General features: G+C 41.8%; 1 protein-coding gene across 1 annotated transcript; it reads right to left on the reverse strand.

The window, feature by feature from the left end:
* Positions 1-2,342: 2,342 nt before the first annotated feature.
* Positions 2,343-21,939, reverse strand: hyou1 (hypoxia up-regulated 1). The gene is made up of 24 exons (XM_075486529.1): positions 21,730-21,939; positions 19,771-19,846; positions 19,410-19,503; positions 19,218-19,296; positions 18,953-19,107; positions 17,210-17,286; positions 16,937-17,118; positions 16,597-16,712; positions 16,149-16,335; positions 15,309-15,443; positions 12,460-12,542; positions 12,181-12,313; positions 11,806-11,993; positions 11,490-11,628; positions 11,048-11,105; positions 9,828-9,904; positions 9,470-9,628; positions 9,223-9,377; positions 9,044-9,131; positions 7,691-7,947; positions 7,504-7,588; positions 6,947-7,211; positions 5,938-6,045; positions 2,343-4,053 (listed from the first exon to the last, which is right to left on the reverse strand). The coding sequence occupies exons 2-24, from the start codon at positions 19,838-19,840 to the stop codon at positions 4,004-4,006; spliced, it is 2,940 nt and encodes a 979-aa protein (XP_075342644.1). The 5' UTR covers positions 19,841-19,846; positions 21,730-21,939; the 3' UTR covers positions 2,343-4,003.
* Positions 21,940-22,977: the final 1,038 nt, after the last annotated feature.

The following is a 22,977-nucleotide window of genomic DNA, read 5'->3' on the forward strand; positions in this document are numbered from 1 at the left end:
CAATTTTGCAACGGAAGCTATTGTAGCACATTTGTGGATGACATTCAGCTCCAGTATTATGGAATAAGATCCAGAGGAACAAGAAAGGAACGTGGCTGGCTCAACGTGGCAAGCTTAACGGCTACCACAACTCTCAGAGCACTCAAAACAAAAGAAGAAAGAACAAATGAGTCACATCAGTGTAAAAGAAACAGATTTGAGTCACTTCAGCCTGGTGAACGTACTGAACCCAGCAGAGGTTATATGCATGTGATGTTTGTTGGAAAGCATGATAAACCAAGTCAAGTCTGCCATCTAGAATAAGAGAAATTCTGGGTGCATACCGAGATCAAACGTTGGTCACTGAAAAGCTGGACGATGCTCCACATCTGGCAAATTTTAAGGAACATTTTTATATTTTCTACCTAAATAAGACTTCAGCCTGAAACGCGACACGGAGACAATCAGACTGTAAAGCATTCATCCACAACACAATATAACCTTATACATGCTGTTTTGTATATGTTTTATCAATTATTGATATTATGTTGGGGAAATAAATTGTTGGCAGGGATTTTTGTGTGTGTGTGTTTGTTCAAGCAGGGTAATAGCTACTGCAGCTCACATCTGGGGGAGGTTTTACACTTTTATATCCATTAGGCTAAAGCTTCACAAGTTTTTGTATTTCTTTCCAATAAAGATCATTAACAACATTTTTTTGTTTCATCATGTCTTCCATAAAGTACAGCTATGCTGATTTTGTTTTATCATAGTGTATTCGATTAGAAATATTAACTCGCATCTGTCATACATAATGTAAAGCATACTCAAGTACAATAAATACAGTAAAGATGCATCATCATCATCTTATGATCTTTTAGAGAAGCCCACTATGAAATGTTGACAACCACTGACCCAAACTAGCTGCTGGCAGCAGCTATGAATCTGCTTATGTACTGATGTGTTTGCATTCACCATCTATGCAAGTCATACAATACATGGTAAGATATAACAAGCAGGGGAATTATGTTGCTGAAATCTAGTGTCCGTGGCTTCAAACTTCTTCCGTTTTAAACTGATGGACAGCATCCTCTTGACATACTCATACTCGCTTCTAGCACCCCTCTCCCGATTTGTGCCTTTATTCAAGCCTTTTATGAGAGTTTAACTGTGAGTGTTAAAAATGAATCTGTAACATAATGAGGAAAACCTGAAAAGGTCTGATCATTTCCCAAATCGGCCTCTACAGAGCAGAATATTGTGAAAAGATTCAGGAGGTCTGGGCAAATCACATTGTGTAAAGGCCAAGGACAGAAACCACTGTTGGATAACCTTTTCTTAAGCGATAGAGTTATTTTCACACGTAAAGCCCACATCTTGTTATACATGACTTCAAAAGAATTCATGGTATCTGTGTCTGTGTGCACAAACTTTTCCATACTGTGCAGATGCACAGGTCACATTAAAGCTTCTGGATAAGGTGGGCAAACGCTTCCCATTCTCATGGGCATGTATCTGTCTACATCACAATATAGAAGTGTAAATAACGCTGATCCTCCTTCAGTCTCTTCTCAAAATGTCGATATTGTTCTTCTGCTCGTTTTCTTTGTCAGGTAAGTTGAATGGAAATCGAACCAGGTGTACCCTCGTAGAAATTTGAGGATTACAAAATTTTCTTCACAGCTGAGGCTTCATAAACAGAGTGTGTGTGTGTGTGCGTGACTGGCCAGCCTGCAGTTCACATCTGTCTCCTACTGAAAATGTACGGAGTATCATGAAGAGGAGAATCGGACAACAACAACCACGGACTGTTGAGCAGCTGAAATCTTGGATTCAGCCAGAATGGACACAGATTCCTTGGAAAATAACCAACGCTTTGCATCCTCAGTTCCCAAAAAAAGTGTCAAAAGGAAGCTGATGGAACACAAATTGTTGAGTGTGCTGCTGGTATTGGATTTTAATTTATATTCTCTAAATACATTAAAGTTGGCCAATGAACACATCAGATTTTCTTTTGTCTTTTCATCTGCTTTAAGTCTTTGTTGCAGTTTAGATATTTTTTTTAATCATTTCAGTTCTTATTACGTAGATCTGACACCAGCAAACGTATTACATCCCCATTACACGGAATTCCACATACATTCGAGGATGAATCATTTTGCATCATGCCTGGGTTAAGTATTTCTGAGACCACAGAAAGAGCTAAAGTGACAAATTAAAAACCGAAAACTGACCCACACAGGTACTGAGGTCATTTTAACTGTTGATCACCGTGTCAAAACAAGGTTCGATTGGATGGGTTTCTTTAAACTCTCGACACTGGCCGATTAGCTCAAAGATCAAGTCAATGCATGGACAAAATGACAAATAAAAAAAATATTTTATTAACAGTTTAGAAACAAACATTTGCATCTCCTATTACCGACTTGATTTTCACCACCACCCCACAGAAGCACAAAGTAGACCCCGACCCAAAACCCTCCGCCTCCCTGTTCCAGTGAAACACAAGTAAGAATCTTTTTAACACAGTAAAGAGCAGCGATACTACTGCTAACTTCCCTCCTCGCCTGGCAGCTTGTGGAAATTTGAAAACATGGACTTTATACTGCACAAACATTTAAGCTCTTCTCAACAACTGTGCCAACATCAGTGTCATCAGGCCGACTCATGAGCCGCTGTGGACAGGGTGATGGACGCAGCTTTGTGGAGTTGGTTCTAAAAAAAAAAAACAAAAAAAAAAAAACCCAGAACCGCCTCCGTTTGGCAGCTTCTTTTCTAACTTGTTCCCAGTCGTCACAGACAGGAGCAACTGAACAGGCCACCAGCTTGCTCGATTCTGTTCAGCTGCTAATTGGACGAAAAAGTACTGAGTGCTGGTGTTGGATAAGAACTCTAGAGGGCGTGTAATCCAGGAATGTTTGCCAGTAAACAGGTTCTGTAACGTAAAGCAGAATAAAAATGTAAAAAAAGGACTGTATTTGAGAGGAAGCCCCGCTATGTGCGCGGTACACGGGACACACAATGATACCAGCATTTCATGCCATGCACCTGCATAATTTACAGAACTGAAAGGAAATTCTTCTGTTTAATCCAGTCTGATTAAAACTCCCCCCTGTTGTGTCATGCTGCCTCAGATTCATGTTTAAAGTTTAGGATTCACCGTTTAGTTGATGAAAAGGAATATATACCATTATATACTGATTTATGCAGCCTAACAGCCTCAGAGTTGTTGAAGGGAAGTCCACCCTGTGACCAACAACAGTAAGTCGTGTTTTTTTTTGTTTTTAAACTCACTGGGGCTCAGACAGTATCAACCCAACACTACCACACTGTGGTTAACTCATTCAGACCTAAGGCTTTGTCTTAGAAAAAAGAAAAACATGTCCACTAAAGCCCATTTATTTCTCAGTCTCTGAAGACACCTGAAAGAAAAAAAAAAAAAAAAACATCTGAGAGTTTAAACCTTCGGTTTTTATTGTAAATTACAGACTTCAACCGTGACTTTATCAATATTAAAAAAATAATAATCATCTTGAAACTGTTGACGCAGGTCACATCAGGCATGAAAGCTAAAAGCACACATGTTGCATCAGGTCTGAATGGGTTAAGGATACAGAGTGGGACGGAGCAGGAGGGGACCGACCAGAGTGGATCAGTTGTCTAAACGGGCCGAGCATCTGTCTGCATCATCACGGATAACATCCCGATGTCGGGCATAAAGGAGCAGCAGCTTTGTTTTTGTCGTAGTCGACATGTATCTTGGCACAGATGCAGTCCGGGGCTTTATTTTTGTGAAACTGCTTCTTTGTTATGTCCATTGTTTTTACAGAGTCCATTAAAAGACAAAAGAGAAACTGCATGGGGACACAAAGGGGGCGTTAACATGAGCATTCTTCAATCTCTATCCAATCAGCTTCCAGAAAATTCAGCAAAGGAAAAAAAAAAAAAAAAAAAAAAAAAAAGAAACGGAACATTTTAAACTGTCAATAAATAGTGATTTTTTTTCCCCCCACAGTTCCAGTTGTTATAATTCATCCCCTATGTGGTTGTCATCTTGGGCCTTGTCTGTTGATTCTGGAAACAAAAACATAAAAACAGATCAATTAAGATATAGAAGACGACATCAAGTCTGTTCATTAATATAGAAAACATGAGATGCGCAGTGGCCACGTTTCCTTCTCCGCATGTCCTGATTCAGCCCTCATTTCTTTAGAATTTTCCTTCCAAGCAGCCAGACTGTTGTAATCTTTTAAAGAGGTATTGAGTAATAGTTCTCCAGGCTTTCTGATTTTCACTCCAGTCCTTGTACCTGAACATTTTCAGAGGAATGTGTTTTTTTTCTTCCCTTTATTAACTCACTTAACTCTGACCAGACATGTTCACAAGCCATTTTTTTCAAGTCGAGTCTCAAGTCTTTGTGTCCGTGTCCGAGTCCAAGTCAAGTCTCAAGTCTGAAACGAACGTTCAACATTAGACACATGCCATTTGGTCTAGAGAAGACTGCATTGATGTATGTTATGGACTGAAAGCATGTACTGTATTATCACTATATGTAACATCATTATACACTGCAGGATCAAAAATGATCAGAGCATGGTCACTGAAGAGGGCCATTTCAATCCAATGTGAAGAAACGCCATGAAAGCTTGTTTGAAGTATATAAATGTATTTGGAAATATGTGTGCTTGCTCTGCACCACAGGATACATTAACAGACATTAATAACTGGCTTTGTAGCACGAACTTCTTCAGTGCAATTTCAGTTTTTTCTTGGACAGCATCAACCTGGAATTTTATCAGGCGTCCCTGAAATGGTAAAAGTAGGTCATTTTAAAACAGCAATTAGATTAACGTTTAGCTCCATCCACGTAGACTTGGCTTAGCAATCAAGTCGGTAACCGTTAACATCGGCTACTTAACCAAAGTCCTTCCCAAATTTCACAGGCTGCTGCAGATAAATCAGCAACGCCGAGTAGTGAACAATGAAGTTATAATCTGCATTTAGTTTACAACACTATTTACTTTGATTAGTTTCCTGTTGATATGCGCCAAGTTTCCCTTTCACATTACAAAGAGACTGACCAATGACCTGATGAAGTTGGACGTAGTTGAGCCGGCATCATTTATCCTGATACCACACATTTTGCAAGTGGCCGTTCGCTTGTTTGCCGTCTGCATGAACGCTTTATTACCAAATGTGACAACATATGGCACAGTTCCAGATGAGCTTGACGTTGCCATGGTTAAGAGTAGTTTTGACATCAGTGGCTGCGCGCAGCCTGCCATCAGCTTTGTCATACATCAGAATGAATGAAGTAAAGATCAGAAACAATCATTTCATGAAATGAAGATCGTTTACGAGTCCCAAACCTCGAGTCCAAGTCGAGTCTCAAGTCTTTTGAGGGCAAGTCTGAAGTCAAGTCTTGAGTCTTTGTTTGTGCGACTTAAGTGTGACTCGAGTCGAGTCATGCGACTCGAGTCCCCATCTCTGACTCTGACTTGTGAATCATTCAAGCAGAAAAAAAGCTCCAAACTCAAAGGATGAACCAGTGTTGTGTCCACACAAACAACATGGCAAAGAACCAGTTTTAAATAGTATCTTTAGGCACTTTGTTACTAGCAGCCTGTCACAAAGACACACAACTTGTTCCCATTTCTTTAGTTGCATCTATGAAAAACTCATGACAGAATCCTTCCAGAGATTCAGATCTGTTTAAGTGAAAGGTCTCTCCATCACAAACTGTCAGTTAAGAGCTAACGACGATCTTGATCGTCAAAAGAGAGGTTGAGATCAAATTCAAAACAATGCAAGTCTTTAAAAGAAGCTGGTCATCCAGGGAAAACACATTTAGAAAACAAAAAAAAAAAAATGGGATCAAACCAGAGCAGTGTCAGAAATCAGTGAAGTCCTGCAGGTGCAGACGTGCTGAAGAACAAGAAAGTGGTATGAGTGACTGACCTGTAGTTATCGTTTCTTCTGTGGCCTCTGATTGGCTATCCGAGTCTGCTTTAGGAGCGCTCTTGTCAGTTGGTGGGGAGTCACCTGGCGGCACATCTTCTGGGCCTCCTGGTTTTGGAGAAAAACACGTACTTTTCTTATTTATATGCACACTCCTTGATGGGCTTGAACCTTTATATAAACAGACACAAGTCCAAAGTAATGACGTTCAGCGTCTTCACTGAAACATGTATTGAACCAAACTTAGATTTTGACGTCAGCAACATGCTCAAAAATGTTGGGAAGGAGTCAAAGAAGGACAAAAGTTCAAAGCCTATACAAATTACAGTGTTCTGGAAGATTCTCCAATCAGCAATTTAATTAGCGACAGGCGGGGGTGTCAGGATTGGGTATAAAAGAAGCATCCACCAAAAGTTAAGTCTTTCCATGCAAGGGTGGATGTTCATCCAACAGAAACCACTGTTGGAAGAACCCGTCATGCCACCATGATCAATACAGCCACATGGGTTCAGGGCGACCTTGGAAAACCATTTAACTCATTGGCTGCCAGCCATTTTCAGTTCAGAGCCACCCATACTGCCAAGTGTTTTTCAGTATTTTGACTGATTTTCCAAGACCCACAGAAAAGTGTGTCTTATGACTATGTACACAACGAAATTACCAAAAGAAAGAGTAGACTCTCTTCTTTGATCAGGAAAAAAAAGTTTGTTTCTACCATTTTCAGTCTTTTAGTAATAGACAGTAGAACATAGGTTGGTTTCACCAAAATCAGCTGTTTGACCCAAAAAACGGAGAAAACACGCTTTTTTTTTGTGCAAAGTGGCACTGCTGCCACCTTGCGGGTAATTTTGCCAGTATATTCTCTGTTTAGTGTTTACAAGCCTAAGATTTAGTGACGAACTCCGCTAGATTGTCCCCCACTTAAACTTTCGTTGCATTTCAGAGTTTTAGTTCAAAATAGAGCCATGGGCTAAGAGTCAATGTCACTTTTACTCTAATGTTGACCCACCACTCTTGGAGTCCGAGCTTTCCTCTGTTGGGGGGATGACTTTTTCCTCTGCTGTGCTGTTGTCCACGCTGTTGGTCTTATCGGAGCTTGTGCTGTTCTTGGCCTTGGGTTTAGCCTTCGGCTTGGCGAACTTTGCTTTGTTGAGCAGATAGTTCACCTCTCTGTCCAGCAGGGTCAGCTTGGACTCTATGTCCTTGGACAGCAGGATCGGACGCTCTTTCGGCGACCGTTTCTCCTGCTCAGATACAGTCTCGTTCTTCCAAATCTGAAACAGACGCAGACGTCACACATGAACATCAGTTTATGGAGACAGGGACAGTTTCTCAATTTTCCTTTTGTGGCTCTGCGAGCTTAAGTCTTAGCAAGTATTCCTGATGATCTTAAAATGACTTCTTGAGGGTCATCTCATCTTAAAAAAAAGCCAGATTTTAAAGTTGGGAGCGATGGGGTTTTAGTGAGATCCACACCAGTGACAATGAGGGAGAGCCTCTACAGAAACGATAAGAATAAAACCAAGACGATGCAGGACAAAGAAACAAATAACATTCTCCACCTACTGTTGTTTCGTTGATGACTTTTTCCAGCATATTCAGTTCAACTTCAGTAAATATCTGGTCATCCTCTGGAATCAGTTTGGCACTCCTTTGAGGAAAAAAAAAAAAAAAAAAAGACAGTCAACATAAAACTGGATCCCCTGAGACTCCTCATGTCTCCAGCCTCCTCGCCGTCCTCCTGTCCACTCACCTCAAGAAGAAGCTGGAAGTGTTAAGCAGGGTGTTGAGGGCAGCCAGCCGGTCCGGCCACTTTCGTCTCTCCTCTACTCTAAAAAACATGTCCTTACACAGGCTCTTCAGCTGCGACAGCTTCTCTCTCAGCTGCTTGGTGGTGGCTGCGTAGCCCTCCTCATCCATCCACTCCGACGCCTCGCTCAGCTTGGCCGAGATCTGCTCCTTGTCCTCCTCGGTCACCACCTGCTGGTAATCCTCCTGGTACAGCTTGTCCTGGAAACACAACGCAGGCGTGGTGTTTTTAAGTCACCTGGTGCCGACCAGGTCTTAAAATTAAGTCCATTCAACCTCAGATGACAACAAGGATTTTAAGCAGTAATTTAATGGGAATGCTGCTTTTTCCACTTCTAAACTGGAAACATCTGAACAAACAGAATGAGGAAAACAATATAAGAGGGTAAGAAGTGATGTAGTCTTCTTTATACGCTTCAGAAATAAAACGCTAGTTAACGTTAAAGAACCCCCCCCCCATATTTTTCTGCGGGCTGTACAGAGTGGGACAGGACTGATAAACACATTATAGTTTTATACTAGTAAAAATAAACCTCTGAGGGCTGCATGTTTATGCAAGAGGGGAGGGGAACAATAAAAACAGACCTCCTTATGAAAAAAGGATTTACACATTAATGCACAAAGATGACAGAAAAGCCAGGAACAAAACAGGTCAAATCAACCCCGAAGTATTGCAAATAACAGCTTGATGTCTGTCAGATTATCATCTCGATTCCTCCACAGTTAATTATATCATACGCACATAATTATATTTTGTTTGATCTTCTGTCTTTTTTTTGTATTTCTGAAAATTTAGAACCTTTCAAAAATGTTATATCAGGGCACCGCTTTGTTAGCTTCGTAAATATCTCAAAGTAAATCTGTACTAAAGTCAGGTGTTTACAGCGCGACTGGATCAGAACCCGAGTGAAACCGCGGTTGGAGCGACGCAACAGACCGGAACCCGACGTCTAAAGGCTTATATTTACGCTCCGGTGATGCAACCGCCCTCCTCAAGTCGCCTGGCCGCTTCTGTCCAGCCAAAAATATGTAAAAGTGATAAATCAGCTTCACTGTCGGAGGGTTTTAAATACAGAGATGTCAGTTCATTGGTGGAGTTTGGGTGGTCAGAATTGTGTGGGGAGAGAAGAAGACGCCCCTTTTGTAGGTGTGGAGCGTTTACATTTCCGCACACTGCAGCTTCCACCCTGATACTACGTTGTCATACACAGATTTAACAGTTAAATTGCCTCTAAATGCAAAAGGCAACTTAATATTCTTGCCTAAAAATTGAACCGTAAAAGTGCAAGTTACTTACCTGCGTCTCAAAGATGAAGGCCTCAAGACTATTCAGAGTTTTTTCCCTTTCCTGTTTGGCGAGATCTCTGTCTGTCAAATCCTGCAGCCTGAAAAAGACACAAATACTCGAATTAGCAGATAAAACTGACCAACCAACACATTTACACGTGAAAAGGAATTCAAATCACTGCTTTATACTTCTGCTGAGAGGAAGTGAGGTCATCGGCAGTGGGGTCGATGACGTCGTTGATGAGGAGTTCCACTGCGATGTCCTCAGAGATTTTACTCTTTTTCTGAGGTTTTGCCTTCTTCTCTTCCTCTGCACTTTCAGGTTTCTCTCCATCCTTCTCCTCCTTTAACCAGTGACAGAGACAAATGGTTGCAGCGCACCGACGGTCGACTAAAGCTTCGGAATTTACACCAAAGTGCGGCACAGAAATATTACCTTGGCCTCGGTCTTGCTGCCTGCGTCCTCCGTCTTCTCCTCGGTTTTCTCCTCATCTGTACTTTTTTCAGAATCTTCCTGTGTCTCCTTGGCGTCCTTGTCCTTCTGCTCCTCATCCTTGTTCTCCTTTCCAGCCTCTGGAGGCACTTCTTCCTCCTCCTAGACACGGGGCAGAAAAATAAGAATGAAAAAAAGCCATGCATGTCTCCCCAAAGTTTAGATATGTAGTTGTAAAACTGCTGCCAAAGAACTTCATATGGCACGGAGGAAAACAGGTTGAGTTAAGATCTGAACTTCAAACTGGCTTTAGAGTAGATGCATTCAGACTGAGACGCTGTGCGGATAGAGGTGGTGTTACCTGGGCAGGTTCAGTTGCATTTGGAGCAGGTTCAGAGGATCCTCCTCCAAACAGGGTGGAAATGGTGTTACCCAGCTCTGAAACACAGTCAATGTTAAAGTTTTATCCCTGCAGCAGAACATAGTCTTAAACCCACCGGCCTGTTGAATTCAACGCGTTTTCAAACCAAAACTTTGTGTTTTGTAGACCATAAAAAGCCTAATTCTAAATTCCAATTCAAATCTCACAAACAGGTTTTATTCACACAGAGCAAAGAAAACAAATGCAGTGTTGAAATTAAGACATTTGACTGTTTTATGAAAAATATGAGCTCATCTTGAATCCGACGGCCGCGGCACGTCTCAAAAGTGGCGGGACGGGGCAACAAAAGGTTGGAGAGGTAAGTGGTGCGAAAAGGATATAGCTGGAGGAACATGCAGCAACTAGTCAGCTTAATTGTCAACAGGTCAGCGACATGTTGGGTATAAAAAGAGCCCCTTAGAGAGGCAGATTCTCTCAGAAGTAAAGATGTGGAGAGGTTTAGCAATGTGCAAATTGAGGAGCAATTTCAGAAAAATGTTCCTCAGACTTTAAATATCCATCATCTACATAGCATAATATCAATCAAAAGATTCCGAGAGTCTGGAGACATCTCTGCTTCAGGCAGCTCTGCATTAAAAACAGACCCGGTTCTGTCCTGGAAATCGCTGCATGGGCTCAGGAACACTTCCAGAAATCATTGTCTGTGAACACAGCTCACCGTGACATCCACAGAGGCAGCTTAAAGCTCCATCACGCAGAGATGAAGCCACATGTGAACACGATCCAGAAACAAGGCCGCCTTCTCTGTACCAAAGCTCATTTAAAACGGACCGAGACAAAGTGGGAAAATTGTTCTCTGGTTGGATCAAAGTCTGAAATTCTGTTTGGAAATCATTTAAAATACAACAAAGAAGACCCAGGACTGCTGAGCAGCTACAATCCTACATCAGACAAGAATGGGACAACATTTATCTCCCAAAGGTCCAACAGCTGGTCTCCTCAGTTCCCAGATGTTTACAGACTTGTTACAGACTTTTATGAGATATGTTGCCGCCGTCAAATTCAAGATGAGCAAATATTTTGAATCAAATAAGAAAATGTCTCTGTCAACGTTCTACTGTGAATAAAATATTGGTTTGGGATTTGCAAAAGATTGCTTTGCACTCGTCTCGTGCTGTTTAAACAGCTGCAGAACGTACTCGTTAAGGTTGATTCCTCTTCTTTCTCCTCCACAACTGTTTCAAAGACTGACTCCACCTGCAGACAACAAAATGACAATTTACACATTTTAACTTTACATACTTTTTGGATTATTCAAGACAATTAAAGCAAAATAAGGATGTAAAGTTAATCCCATGAAAAATATGCTGCTTGTTTAACAATAAGGAAAAATGTGAATCCTTTCATTTTAGCACATTATCTTGGAGTCAAGTGGTTTTGACTTCACAGAGCACCAAAAGACAGGAGTCCATGTCTAGAACTGACAAAACAAAACAAAAAAAAAGGTTCATTTCAATGCATCTACACACAAAGCTGTTCCTTTTGTGCAGTTTTTGGTCAGAAAAGCAAACCAGATCTCTTCTAATCTTGAACGATTGAAACCTCCTTGAAGCTGAACAGGTTGGGCATCGTGAGACTCACCTGATCCAGCAGCAGCACTCCACTTTCATCCATGTTAAAATGAGCTTTGATTCCCTTTGACTCGGCCTCTACGTGCTTCTTAAAGCTGTTGCCAACTCCAGACAGCTTGACTGTGGTCAGGTTCAGCGAGCCAAACACACTGCAACACACAAGCAGGCAGCAGGGTTAAACTTAATTACCACGGAATAACGAGGGGAAACGAATGATGGTTCAAAGCACATTTTAACTACTTTAAAATTAAATGTCAGAGGTACTCTCCAAAACACTATTTCAAGACGAGTATATAAAAAAAATAAATAAATAAATAAAAGCCAACCTGAGCTCATCCGGACTCAGGAAGCTGAGGTCGCCATAGTTGATGTTGAAAGCAAAGTCGTCGTTATAGCGATTGAATGTGATGACTTTGCGCTGGGGGTAGGGCGCCATCCTCTGGAAAAGGATGCGTTTGTTGTGCTTCATGGTTTTGACTCCCTCCTCCTCCTCCATCTCCCGGGTGAACTCCACCTAAGCAGAATAAAGCATCAGCCGGTGTTAACACACACTGTCCTACGTGATTTACAATGAAAAGTGTACAGCAGCCCATTGAGCCATTATTATTTTACTTTAATCAAGTCATTTTAGACGCATCAAATTCCAATGCCGAGTGCTGTTAAAAATAATCAGAAGCTTTCCCTGTCATCATAGCTCTGACCTGAATGGGGAAGACAGCTGCATCTCGAACCAGGAAAGGCTTGACTTTGAAGGCCTTGCTGAGGGCTGCAGCCTGGTACACGGCACCCATGGCTGCTGCCTCATCTGCATTAATATTCTTCCCCAGCTCCTCTCTGTGCACACACACACACACACAAAAAGAAGTGCATTTTCTCTAATTAACTGCAAAACAACTTAGTCATCTTTCATACAGTTGTGGGAAAATGTGATGCCTTCTTCGCATTTCTGAAAGCGAAACCTCTTTGCGGTCGAAACTTACTTCCCCACAGCCTTCAGCAGCACTTCCTGAACCTTGGGGACCCGTGTGGAGCCACCCACTAAAATCACCTGCTCAATTTCCTCCTGTTGGCAGAAGAAAAACAACACAAAACACTCTTCACTCAAGACAGTTTGACTCTTGCAGGTGTATTCAGCCTGTAGATTTAAAGAAGGAGCATGACGATGATCAAAAACATACCCTTAAACTACCGATTTGCTACAGTCATAGGCTAAAATTGTGTATATATATTTATCCATCTATCAGCAACAATAAAACTAGTATTGTTAAAGTGATAGTTCGGAGTAGATTCACCCTAGGGTCATTTGAACCGTGACATCCAGCCAAGTAGCCCACCCGAAGTTTTTCCGATCTTGGCTGAACATCAGCCGAGTTACAGAGTTATCCCGAATAGCTTAGTACAAGGGTTAATGGACCCTGGCAGTATCTCCAAAATTACCACACTAAAATCACATGCCATGACACCAAACTTCTACAGTAGTACAAATATGGTCTGTACTCACAAAACGATGCATTTGCAAGTTTGTACATAGTCCAGGAGTTTATTATTATCAACACAAGCCTGATAGCTTTTCTGCTGCTAAAGCTGCGTCGACATCACTTCTGGGAGCTTCAAAGTAAGATGAGGGTTGATCTACTACTGTAGACAACAAAGTATATTCTACATGATTTTTTATTAATTTTTATGTTGTAGAGTTGTGAATTTATTTTATCAATGGAGAAATTGAGCAGGTTCTAACTGCGTAGGTCGAATGCCGACTGGTTCAAAGCTGGCTTGAGGAGGTCGGGGCCAAAAACAACTGATTTTGGTCCCAGAAAGGACACTGTGCTAAAAACGATGGAGAAAGAAGCAGCTCAGGTTAAAAAGCAAAGCCAGGTGTACAGTAGCGTTTAGAGCCCACGCTGAGATAGAGACGAACTTCTTTACTGGTGCCCCATAAAAATCAGAAACTAGCATCAACGAATAAAACAATAGAGACTAACAAACTGGTGCAGCCCCGAATAGAAGACAAGAAGGGAAATTCAAAAAGAAGATGTAACATGGTACTACATAATACTAATGACACTGAACTTAAGAAATGGTCATCTATTCAAATTTAACTCTACAAAAATCAACTGGATTAATGCCACTACCATCATCACACAGAATGAAATGAGCAACTAAATATATATGACAAGAATTTAAAAAAGAAAATGGATGAACAGAGCTGAGTTTTTCAGACTGGATTCACTTCCTCCAAGCTGAAACAACAACAGCAGACTTTAAACACATTCCTCATTAAAAGGAATGCGTTTACTTGTTGCAGAAAGCAACAAATAAGCTGAAAGTCGACTTTATCAGCTCATGTTTGTTCTTACACTGACAGTGACACGGTGATGAGGAGAAAGATGCGATATAAAAGAGAGGATGACTACATTTGGAGTGGTTTTAGCTTTCTTCTTATTTTGTTAGCGTTTCCCCGATACTGGCCGTGTTGCCACTTTCGCAGTAACCTCTTCAATTTAAACACTTGTCATGATAAATTTGACTCGTAACGGCGCCCCCTCAGTAGAGGGTGACCGCCGAGTTGTGCCAAAAGGAAGCTCACGCCAGATGTTGAAGCCTTGCCGCTCACATTCACATCCGTGTTAGCTCCCAGGCTGCCCCTCGTCTGCTCTGCCACTCACTGAGCAGTCTGAGGTCACATGAACTGCAGCTAAATTTGGAGCATGATGATCATTCATGTAATGCTCTCATACGAAGGTCAGAAATACATAGTTTTAAGGCTCAAACTTTTCTAGTGTTGCTTAAATTATGACTCCTGTATCAGGAAATCCTGGATTAACAACCTGGTACTGCATATAAGCAGGTGTTCGATCTAAAAATCACACACAGAGGTGACATGTTAGCCTTGTTTGCTCAGTGATGGTACTACAAGACTTAGCAATACCGTGCAACAATCACTCACCGTTAAAATGTGAGGAAAACAGGCAGAAAATGCTGGGCACTAGAGCTCCAAATACTAGAATTAATGCTGGCTTAATGCAGGATTTTGTAACATCACTTCCTGTGATGAGAAAAAAAACCTCCAGTACAGTGATACTCACTATTTTTTTTTTTCACAAGAGACACATTGGCAGAGCAAAAAAGGGAAGAGCCACTTTTACAACAACATACTAAGTCCCCTTCTGTAAATATGCATTTCTACATATAAAACATCCCACAAAAAAAGAAACACAGCCAATACATTTTCAATTAAGACCATATTTACTTTAATACTGGGCTGAGCGGAAGCTGGCATGCATGTCCTTGACTTTCTTCATGTTGTATTTGTAGTTTGTTGTTGTAATCATAGTGAGAGATTAGAGATGGCCATGGTTTTTGTCCTTTTTTAATTAAATCCGATCCATTGTGCCAGCATCTCGCGCTGGCTAAAGGAGCTAGCGTGCACTGCGGTCAAGTGTGACGGTGGTTTAATCGGGCTGCGTTGCCAGGTTTAACAGTGCCCCCTTTTTGGAAACACCATTAAGCCTCAATTAATACTTAATACTACAAAAACGCAAACTAATAAAATACTTAATACTGTTCAGTATTCGCTGTGTCTTATTTGAAAAAAATGTATTGTTACCATATTGTTATAAGCTACTATGCGAGTGTGAGCCACCAATTAAAGCTTGAGGAGCCGCATGTGGCTCGCAAGCCGTGCAATGAGTATCTCTGCTCCAGTATTTACTTACACAAATGGTAGACGTTTTAGTTCTTTAGCGATAGTCTGTTCGGGATATTTTTGCCAAACACTCATGACATCGACGCACGTGGGAGGAAGGGAGGGTGCTGCGAGAATACTGACCAGCTTAAGTTCTGCAGCGGCGAGGGCATCCTGCACCGGATGAGGGACCCTTTCAAAAAGGTCAGCGCACAGATCCTCAAATTCAGTCCGGGTCACCTTCGCTTTGAAGTCGATGTCGTCCATCAAGCCTTCCACCTGCAGGGGTGAAGGAGAGGGAAAAGCAGGCACTTATTAACTTTATGTTAACGTTCCTCACGGAGTCGCTCCGACAAACCCATGAGAGGGACAGACAGGCCGACATTACACGCACAGTATCTGCACGTCATGTTGCCATGACATTCCACATTAGGCTTGATGAGCCAATGAAAATGCAGTTTCAGGTTGTGGAATAGGTGGTCTGATGAAAAACTCAATGCCTTCTTTCCCAAAGGTTCCACTGAAGTTACAACAGTACTGAGCCATCCTTCATCTCTTCATAAATTGTTGCTGCAAAAAATACTATTTTCTGTCTGTCAAACTGTTTTCTTTGGTATTTTTCATAAATGCAACTAAAGAGATCTATGTGACAGGCTGCTAGTAACAAATTGCGTCAATATAAAAATGCTTCTTTGCCAAGCATTCTGTTATCTGTAGACAACACTGGTTTATCCCTTCAGTTAGGGGGACTGGGGATAATACAGTAGATAATATGGATTCATAGCTGCAGGCTGAAAATGGTTTGTGTTTCTGATTGGATTCCTTTAGACAACCTAAGAAATTCTCACATTTAATAGACATTTGATAAAGCCGAGAATTTAGGAGTTGAGAAAAAAAAAAATGTGTTTTAATATTTGGGAATCTGAGGAAATACACAGGTTTGAAGATGAAGTGAGGGTCAGGGGTTGGGGTCTCTGGGCTCACCTGAGCCATGAAGTCCACGTTTGCACTCAGCACAGTCTTCAGTCTCTGCGCCTCTTTGAGCAGCTTGGCCATGGCTCGGTGGTTCTCCCTCACATCCTTCTTGCTCTTCTTCTGCTCATTGAACAGTTTGGCCAAGTGGTCCCGCAGTCGCAGGTCCATCTCAAAGCCCCCCAGCCCGCGATCATACCTGGCGACAGAACGCAGGAAGCACACCTCAGTCCGAGTGTCCATGAGCAGGTGCTCAGTTGTGCAGAGGACAGTTTATTACCACGCAGGTCCTGTTGCCGGTACGGTTCTTAAACACTGTGATGCATCATTTTGATTGCATCTCTTTAACAATTTTAAGGAATGCAGAAGAGTTTTAAGGCGATTAATAACTGCTTGAGTAGGAATAAAGAGCAAACAGAGCCACACTGTTTCCTAATAGAAAGTGGGTGAAAGGACTCACCCAACACCTCGGATCTGTAACTGGGGCTGGGTGCCCGTTTCCTTGGTTTTGATGGTCTGATAGGTGACGATGGTGGCGGTGGTGCTGCCCGAGCCCATATCATAAAACATCATATTCTGAAATGAAACGGATTCAGGCTGTCAGCAACATGGGGTCACATCCATGTCAAGATAACCTGAAATGTGCGGCTCGTTCACGATAACTGACGCTCTCAGGGCTTCTAACGCACACAAACAACTACATGCAGAGGACTTTTTCTACTCTGAGGTGTTGAGTCTCAACAGGAAGTTTTCTAACAACAAGATAAATATGTGGTATAATGAGTCTGATATAGGGTCACCTTGGCTGTGCTGTCGATATCTTTCCTCCTGAAAACGCCGTAGTTCAGGGCCACAGCTGTGTTGTCATTGATGAGCTGAAGGACCTTTAGACCTGCCATCTGCGCGGCGTGCAGCACCGCCCTGCGCTCTGCCTGGTTGAAAAAGGACGGGACGGTGATCACTGCATCTTTGATGTGCTGTTCTGTGAATTGTAGAGATGAATTAGGAGGGAAAAGTCACAGATATAGTCACACATTATACGACGATGCGGCTTCGCTCTTATGCAAACCGACCTGCAAAGTCCTGAGCCAGTCCACGTGAGTAGTTGAGCACCATCCCCAGGAGCTCTTCAGGTGTGTACTGCATGTCTCTGTCAGGACAAAAAAAAACCAGTAAGAATTTGCACCGGAGAAGAAGAGCGCCATGCTACAATCTACAGTCCATTAATAACCTTTAGAAAGAGATAACCTGGAACTGATGCAGTCGGATCCCCCCCAATGAAAGAAACCTTTGATCCTCTTTCTAAGAGGTTTTCAGAGGTACAATGCAAATATTTACAGAACAGGGCGGCACCGCCTGATAAAGCACACAATAAAGCTATAATATATGATATAGAGACAGGTCTTAAAACCCTGGGCTAAAATTGAGAAGTTTGCAAAGTAAAAACACTTAATAGATGTAAAAAATAAAAATAAATGAAAAATAAAACTGTCACATTTACATTTAAAGTCGAGCTCGACTTGGCAGTTCAACTGGACCACGGAGCTTGTAACAGTGCGCGGGAAAGGAACGGAGTTATTAACCCGAAAGTATGTCCGACGTCCATGTGAAAAAAAACATTCTGCTGCTTCCAACTTCCTCCGTGTTAGATCATGGTACTGTTAGCACAACTGAATTCACTGCACAAACGTTGCCTTTCAGTTACTTGAATGATTTTGTCAGGTGAGGCTGTGATTATAAAATGAGGATTTTATTAGAGCAGAGCGACAGTCTGGAATGGCTTGAGGTGACCACGAGTTGACATGTAGTCTGAATGTCGATCATAATTTCTAACGTGATTAACCGTCAGACGAAAGAAATACTTAATACACACTTACACTTCACTGTTTTCACAAAAATATGGATATCTAGAGCATATAGCTAACACCTAGGTCCACTGGAGTCGAGTTGAGCAGAGACATGCAGGACTGATTTGACCACAAGGCGTATTCAGTTCTCACTGACCGAATTCAAAAACTTTTTTTTTTTCTGTGACCTAAAGGGAGATGTCCTTTAAGATGTGCATGTTTTGACTGATCATTTTCTGTCTTGTGTTATTTATCTTGTGGTTTATTCCGGACATTTTCATCTCACTTTTGAAATCATGAAAACTTTGGATAAGTGCGATTTATTCCTGGTACAATAAAAGGTTAGACTAAAGATGGGCATTACAAACAAAACTTATTCCAGTCATGTCGAAACAAAACCAAACACGTGGCCTTCATCGGAGCACGAAAGATAACGGAGGTCATTTTCACACACAGGACAAAGCCGATGATTGGCTAAAATAATCCAAATGATATTTAACTTCTTATGACACGTGTTTTATCATTTGGGGAAAAAAAACAAAAGACGTGACCTTAGGGAGGCCTCAGATTTGATGCATCCTACCTTCTGGATAGTCAGCAGTAGAATCTTCTGATTTTAGTTCATCACCACAAAGACACATTTGATAGCATAACCCTTTTTAGGATTTGATGATTTAAAGCCAAAAGCTTTTCTGAGAAGAACCATTTCTACCACCTGAAACAAGTCAAACCTCGAAAATCTCATATTGGTTTGAACCAGAACTACATTGTGGATTTTCACACTGTGCCACTTGTGCAGCTTACTTTGTCACGACTTTCACCACAGAACACGCTGCCCTTCCCCACATATTCTCGGCTTAAATATCGGCAGCGACTTGCTTTACTGAAACTGGCAGCTATTTCAGAGACTCAGTCCTGTAATGCAATTAAAAAGAGGGAAACAAGAAGGGGTCAACTGAAGAGACTCACTCTGAGTTTTTAAAGTAAATCGTTCCTCTCCTCGGGTCCTCATGGAGCTGGTGCTCAGGGAAACGTTTCCTGTACAGCTCCACCTGGAGGTTGTCGTGCTTTTTACCCAGGAGGCTTTGGAGGTGTCTATAGACTGTTTTGGGGTTCTTCACAGACTGAAAAGTTGAACAGAGCGTGTGACCAACAAAAGCCGATGAGTATGACGTGCAAATTATTGGACAAAATGGATGGCAGTAAATGTGGTAAATCTGAGAAGAGGTCATACCATGCCTAACGCGTTGTCTCCAAAAAGCCTCTCGTTTTCCTTCAGACACACAACGGCGGGCGTTTTCCTCCTCGACTCCCTGGGGAAAAAGCATTAGGACAATTCACATGAATTCCGCGCGCCATTACAGGAAATAACAACAATGCAATAAAACTCGTATAGATTGAGCCAGAGAAATAAAAGCTTGCTCACTTGTTGAGAACAATCTCCATCGGCACGCCGGGTTTCACGATCGCAATTTTCACCCACTCGCTGCCAAGATCAACCGACATGACAGCCACGGTGTCTGTAAAACACGGAGAGACAAGAGGTGCAGGTGGTGAGGCCGAGACGCAGCACCATCTGTGCGTCAGTCGAGTTGCTTCAAAGAGCGAATTAAAATGCAAACCAAAGCCGGCTGCTTGAGTTAATCAGTGAGGCAGAGCGATATATTATTCTGGAGCTAAACAGTCGATCTCTGCTTTTCCCGGTCAGTCTACTTTGAGGCCGACCGTGCAACACGACAGACAGTACTTCATTTTAAAACTGTATGCGCATGATGAGGGGTCATTACCTGTGGAAGAAGGCAACATGGCCAGAACGAGGCAGGTGAGAGAAACCAGCAGCAGACTCCTGCCCCCCATGGTGAGCTGTAAAACACACGGAACAAACGTTTAAATGAAAATAATAAAAACTAAATGTGTCCATACGAACTCTTACCTGTCCTGCATGTTAGGGAGTACAGCACTGTGTGGAAGCTCTGATTCAGCCCACATTTCTTTATGTTTTTGCTTCTAAGCAGCCAGACTCTCTTTTAAAGTGGTCTTGAGCAATAGTTCTCCAGGCTTTGTTTTTCTTTGGACATTTTCTGCTTTTTCCACTCATTTTCAGTCTAGTTCTTGTACCTGAACATTTTCAAAGGAATCATTCAAGCATGAAAAGGATCCTATTTAAAGGGATGAACCAGTGTTGTGTCCACACATAACAGACAACTTAGCAAAGAACCAGTTTTAAATTGTATCTTTAGGCACTTTGTTACTCGCAGCCTGTCACAAAGGCATGTCATCAGTTCTCTTTTTTTTTTTTTTCATCTATGAAAAATTCCAAAGATAACAGTTTGACGGACAGAAAATAGTACATTTCCTCCAACAAGGTGATTCCCAAAGAGCTATTATCTGAAAACGTATGTGGCATATCTCAGCATGGTGTGCAGTGTGTCCTTAAAACATTTGAGAAAACTGGAGAAGTGGAGGACAAAAGAAGTAGTGTCAGGCCTAAAAAACTATCTACAGCAGATGAACAGGATCTGAAAGGGATTTCCTGACTGAGCTATGCCAAATGACACAAGAAGTGGGCTGAAAATCAGTGGCAGCAGGTCTTATGGAGGGATGAATCCTCCCCAGAACCCGGACCTCAACATTACTGAAGCAGTGTGGGATCATCCTGACAGAGAACGGAACAAAAGGCAGCCGACATCCAAAGAAGAGCTTTGGGATGTCCTTCAAGAAGCCTGGAGAACTATTCCTGAAGACTACTTTAAAAAAAAAAAAAAAAAATTACAGAAAGCTGGTAAGGTTCAGACTGTGTTGAAGAATAAAAGGTGCTCAGAACAAATATTGGCTTTCAAGCTAAATAGAATTGTGCAAACTAATTTTTTCCCTCATATACTGTATTTAAATATATGTTTCAGCAAATTGCTGCATTCATTTCTTGTTTTCCTGCCATGATACAAAGAAATTAGGGGTGGCTGAAGATATTTTCAGTCAAATCCTATCTGAGGAACACTTCTGTCCATCCAGCAGAACAGCATTTAAACAAGTTGTCCCCTGTTGTTACATATTCTTGTATTTAAAGTGTAAATTAAAAGGAATCAGAAGTATTTGCATTAAACTAACTCCATGTGATATGAATGTACCACATGTAAAAACATCAAGTTCACCTGATTCCACCCAGGTGTTCACATTTACCAAACACGTGGCGTTTCTTCCGCTGCACAAGCTTTAATCTCGGCTAAATCTGAAATATAAACAAAGATCTCACCCTTGAGATTTTAGTTTCTGGGGTGAATGTGCATGCTGCAGCCTGCGCTGGAAATTAAGGCAAAAACAGGGAGAGAACAAGCAACCTGCGTAGAAACTTCTGGCCCTACGTCAGACAATGACGCAAGAGTGCAAAATAGATGCAAACCTTTTGTCCTCTCATTAACGCTGCAATTAACTTGCTGTATTTTCCCTGGCACAAGCCTTTTTTTTAGCTTCTAGAAATCACCAGGGTGTTCATACGGTCTGAATGAAAGATAAGTTGCTGATGTGCAGCTAAGTTAGACCAAACTATTACTGTCTAGCGTTAGAGAGATAGCCAGCATCTCTCCAATTTAGACTTAACCGGAAACTACCTTTGGTTACCAGCAATATGGCAGTATCGCATATGTTAAATCGACAGCACAACTATAAGCTGACAGGCACAGTTAGCTAGCTGCTGCCTGACAAATATCAAGCATGAATGACACATTAAGGCTGCAGCAGGAACTCACCTTTCCTTCCTTCAGTCGGGACAAATGTTACTGTTCAAAGGCTACCAAAGGGCTGAGCTTCTCACTGCGGCCTGTGAGCTTAGTTTACCGAGTCCTCCCTTTATTCACGGCCTCTTTGCTATCACACTCGGTAGTTTTAGTTCCCCCTTATCACCGGCTTGCTCACGGCAGTAGGGCCCGGAACGCGGCGTCACCTCATTGGATCCACTGAAGATGCTACCACGAGAAAAGGACCGTTAAGCCAGCTGTTGTCAACGTTACCGTTTCCGGTGAGCTTTCAAAATAAAAGCCCGAACACAGACACTGCCTTAAACTGTTCATTCTACACCAGACTAAACACAACTTAGTTTTTGTTTTTTGGTTCTAGTTGTAAATTTAATTTGCTAATTATGAGTAACTTAATTTGATTAATTTCAGTGCTTTATTTAGATTAGATTTTTTTTTGATAATATTCTTTGTGAGTTATTTGTTTAGAATAGTTTGCTAATTGGGTCACACTGGGCACCTGAGGCTATTTATGTAGGTAGGCACCTGGATTACCAGCATGCACCGGGGTGGGCCAATGGCTTTTACCAGGGAAAGGGAGAGAGCAGCATGTTTTCTTTGTTCTTTTTTTTTTGGAAATAAATAATCAGAAAAACGCAAAAATTAATTTTTGGACATTCATCCTCTTTTGCCTGTGTTAAACCACATCCCCATGGTGCATCAGTGGTCTTTTGATTTTGTTTGGTTTAAGTTTAATTAGTTTTTTATGGACTACATGTATCTTTAGGCACTTTGTTACCAGCAGCATGTCACAAAGACACATCATTTGTTCCCATATCTTTGGTTCCTTCTTTCATCCCTTATAGTTAGATGAATACAAGTTCAGGAAACATTTAGGAGACAGTTCAGTAACTCTCTACTGTCTTTAACTCTGGAAATATTAAACTGGAACAATGGTGTGATTTATTTTCGCCACAGGAATAATAACGTGCTTTTGTTGTGAAAGGTAAATCTTCCAAACTTCCGGTAATTGACTTTTGATGTTTTGACGCCTGCTGCAACAGCCGGCACTGACCGGACATGCCAGGACCCGCCCATATTAGTCCACGCACTGCTCCGTGATTGGTCCACGCGCTGTGAGCGATGCCAAAGCTACTTTTGGCTGAATCTGATTGGTCCACGTGCAGATAGTGGGCGTTGGTTAAATGACGACATTTCCACGAAATGACTGACCAAACTGCGTGCAGCCTAATGAAGTTATTC

The sequence above is a fragment of the Odontesthes bonariensis genome, chromosome 16, assembly GCF_027942865.1.
Source record: "Odontesthes bonariensis isolate fOdoBon6 chromosome 16, fOdoBon6.hap1, whole genome shotgun sequence".
NCBI classification, from domain to species: Eukaryota; Metazoa; Chordata; class Actinopteri; order Atheriniformes; family Atherinopsidae; genus Odontesthes; species Odontesthes bonariensis.

What these genes read in the sequence shown, in the direction of transcription:
- hyou1 (XM_075486529.1), bottom strand. Translation starts at nt 19,840, where the DNA reads ATGGGGGGCAGGAGTCTGCTGCTGGTTTCTCTCACCTGCCTCGTTCTG. An exon ending in CAGCTGTCTTCCCCATTCAG is followed by an intron (nt 11,994 to 12,180) that starts GTCAGAGCTATG and finishes TATTCTGCTTAG; the next exon opens with GTGGAGTTCACCCGGGAGAT. An exon ending in ATGCAACTGAACCTGCCCAG is followed by an intron (nt 9,629 to 9,827) that starts GTAACACCACCT and finishes CCCCGTGTCTAG; the next exon opens with GAGGAGGAAGAAGTGCCTCC.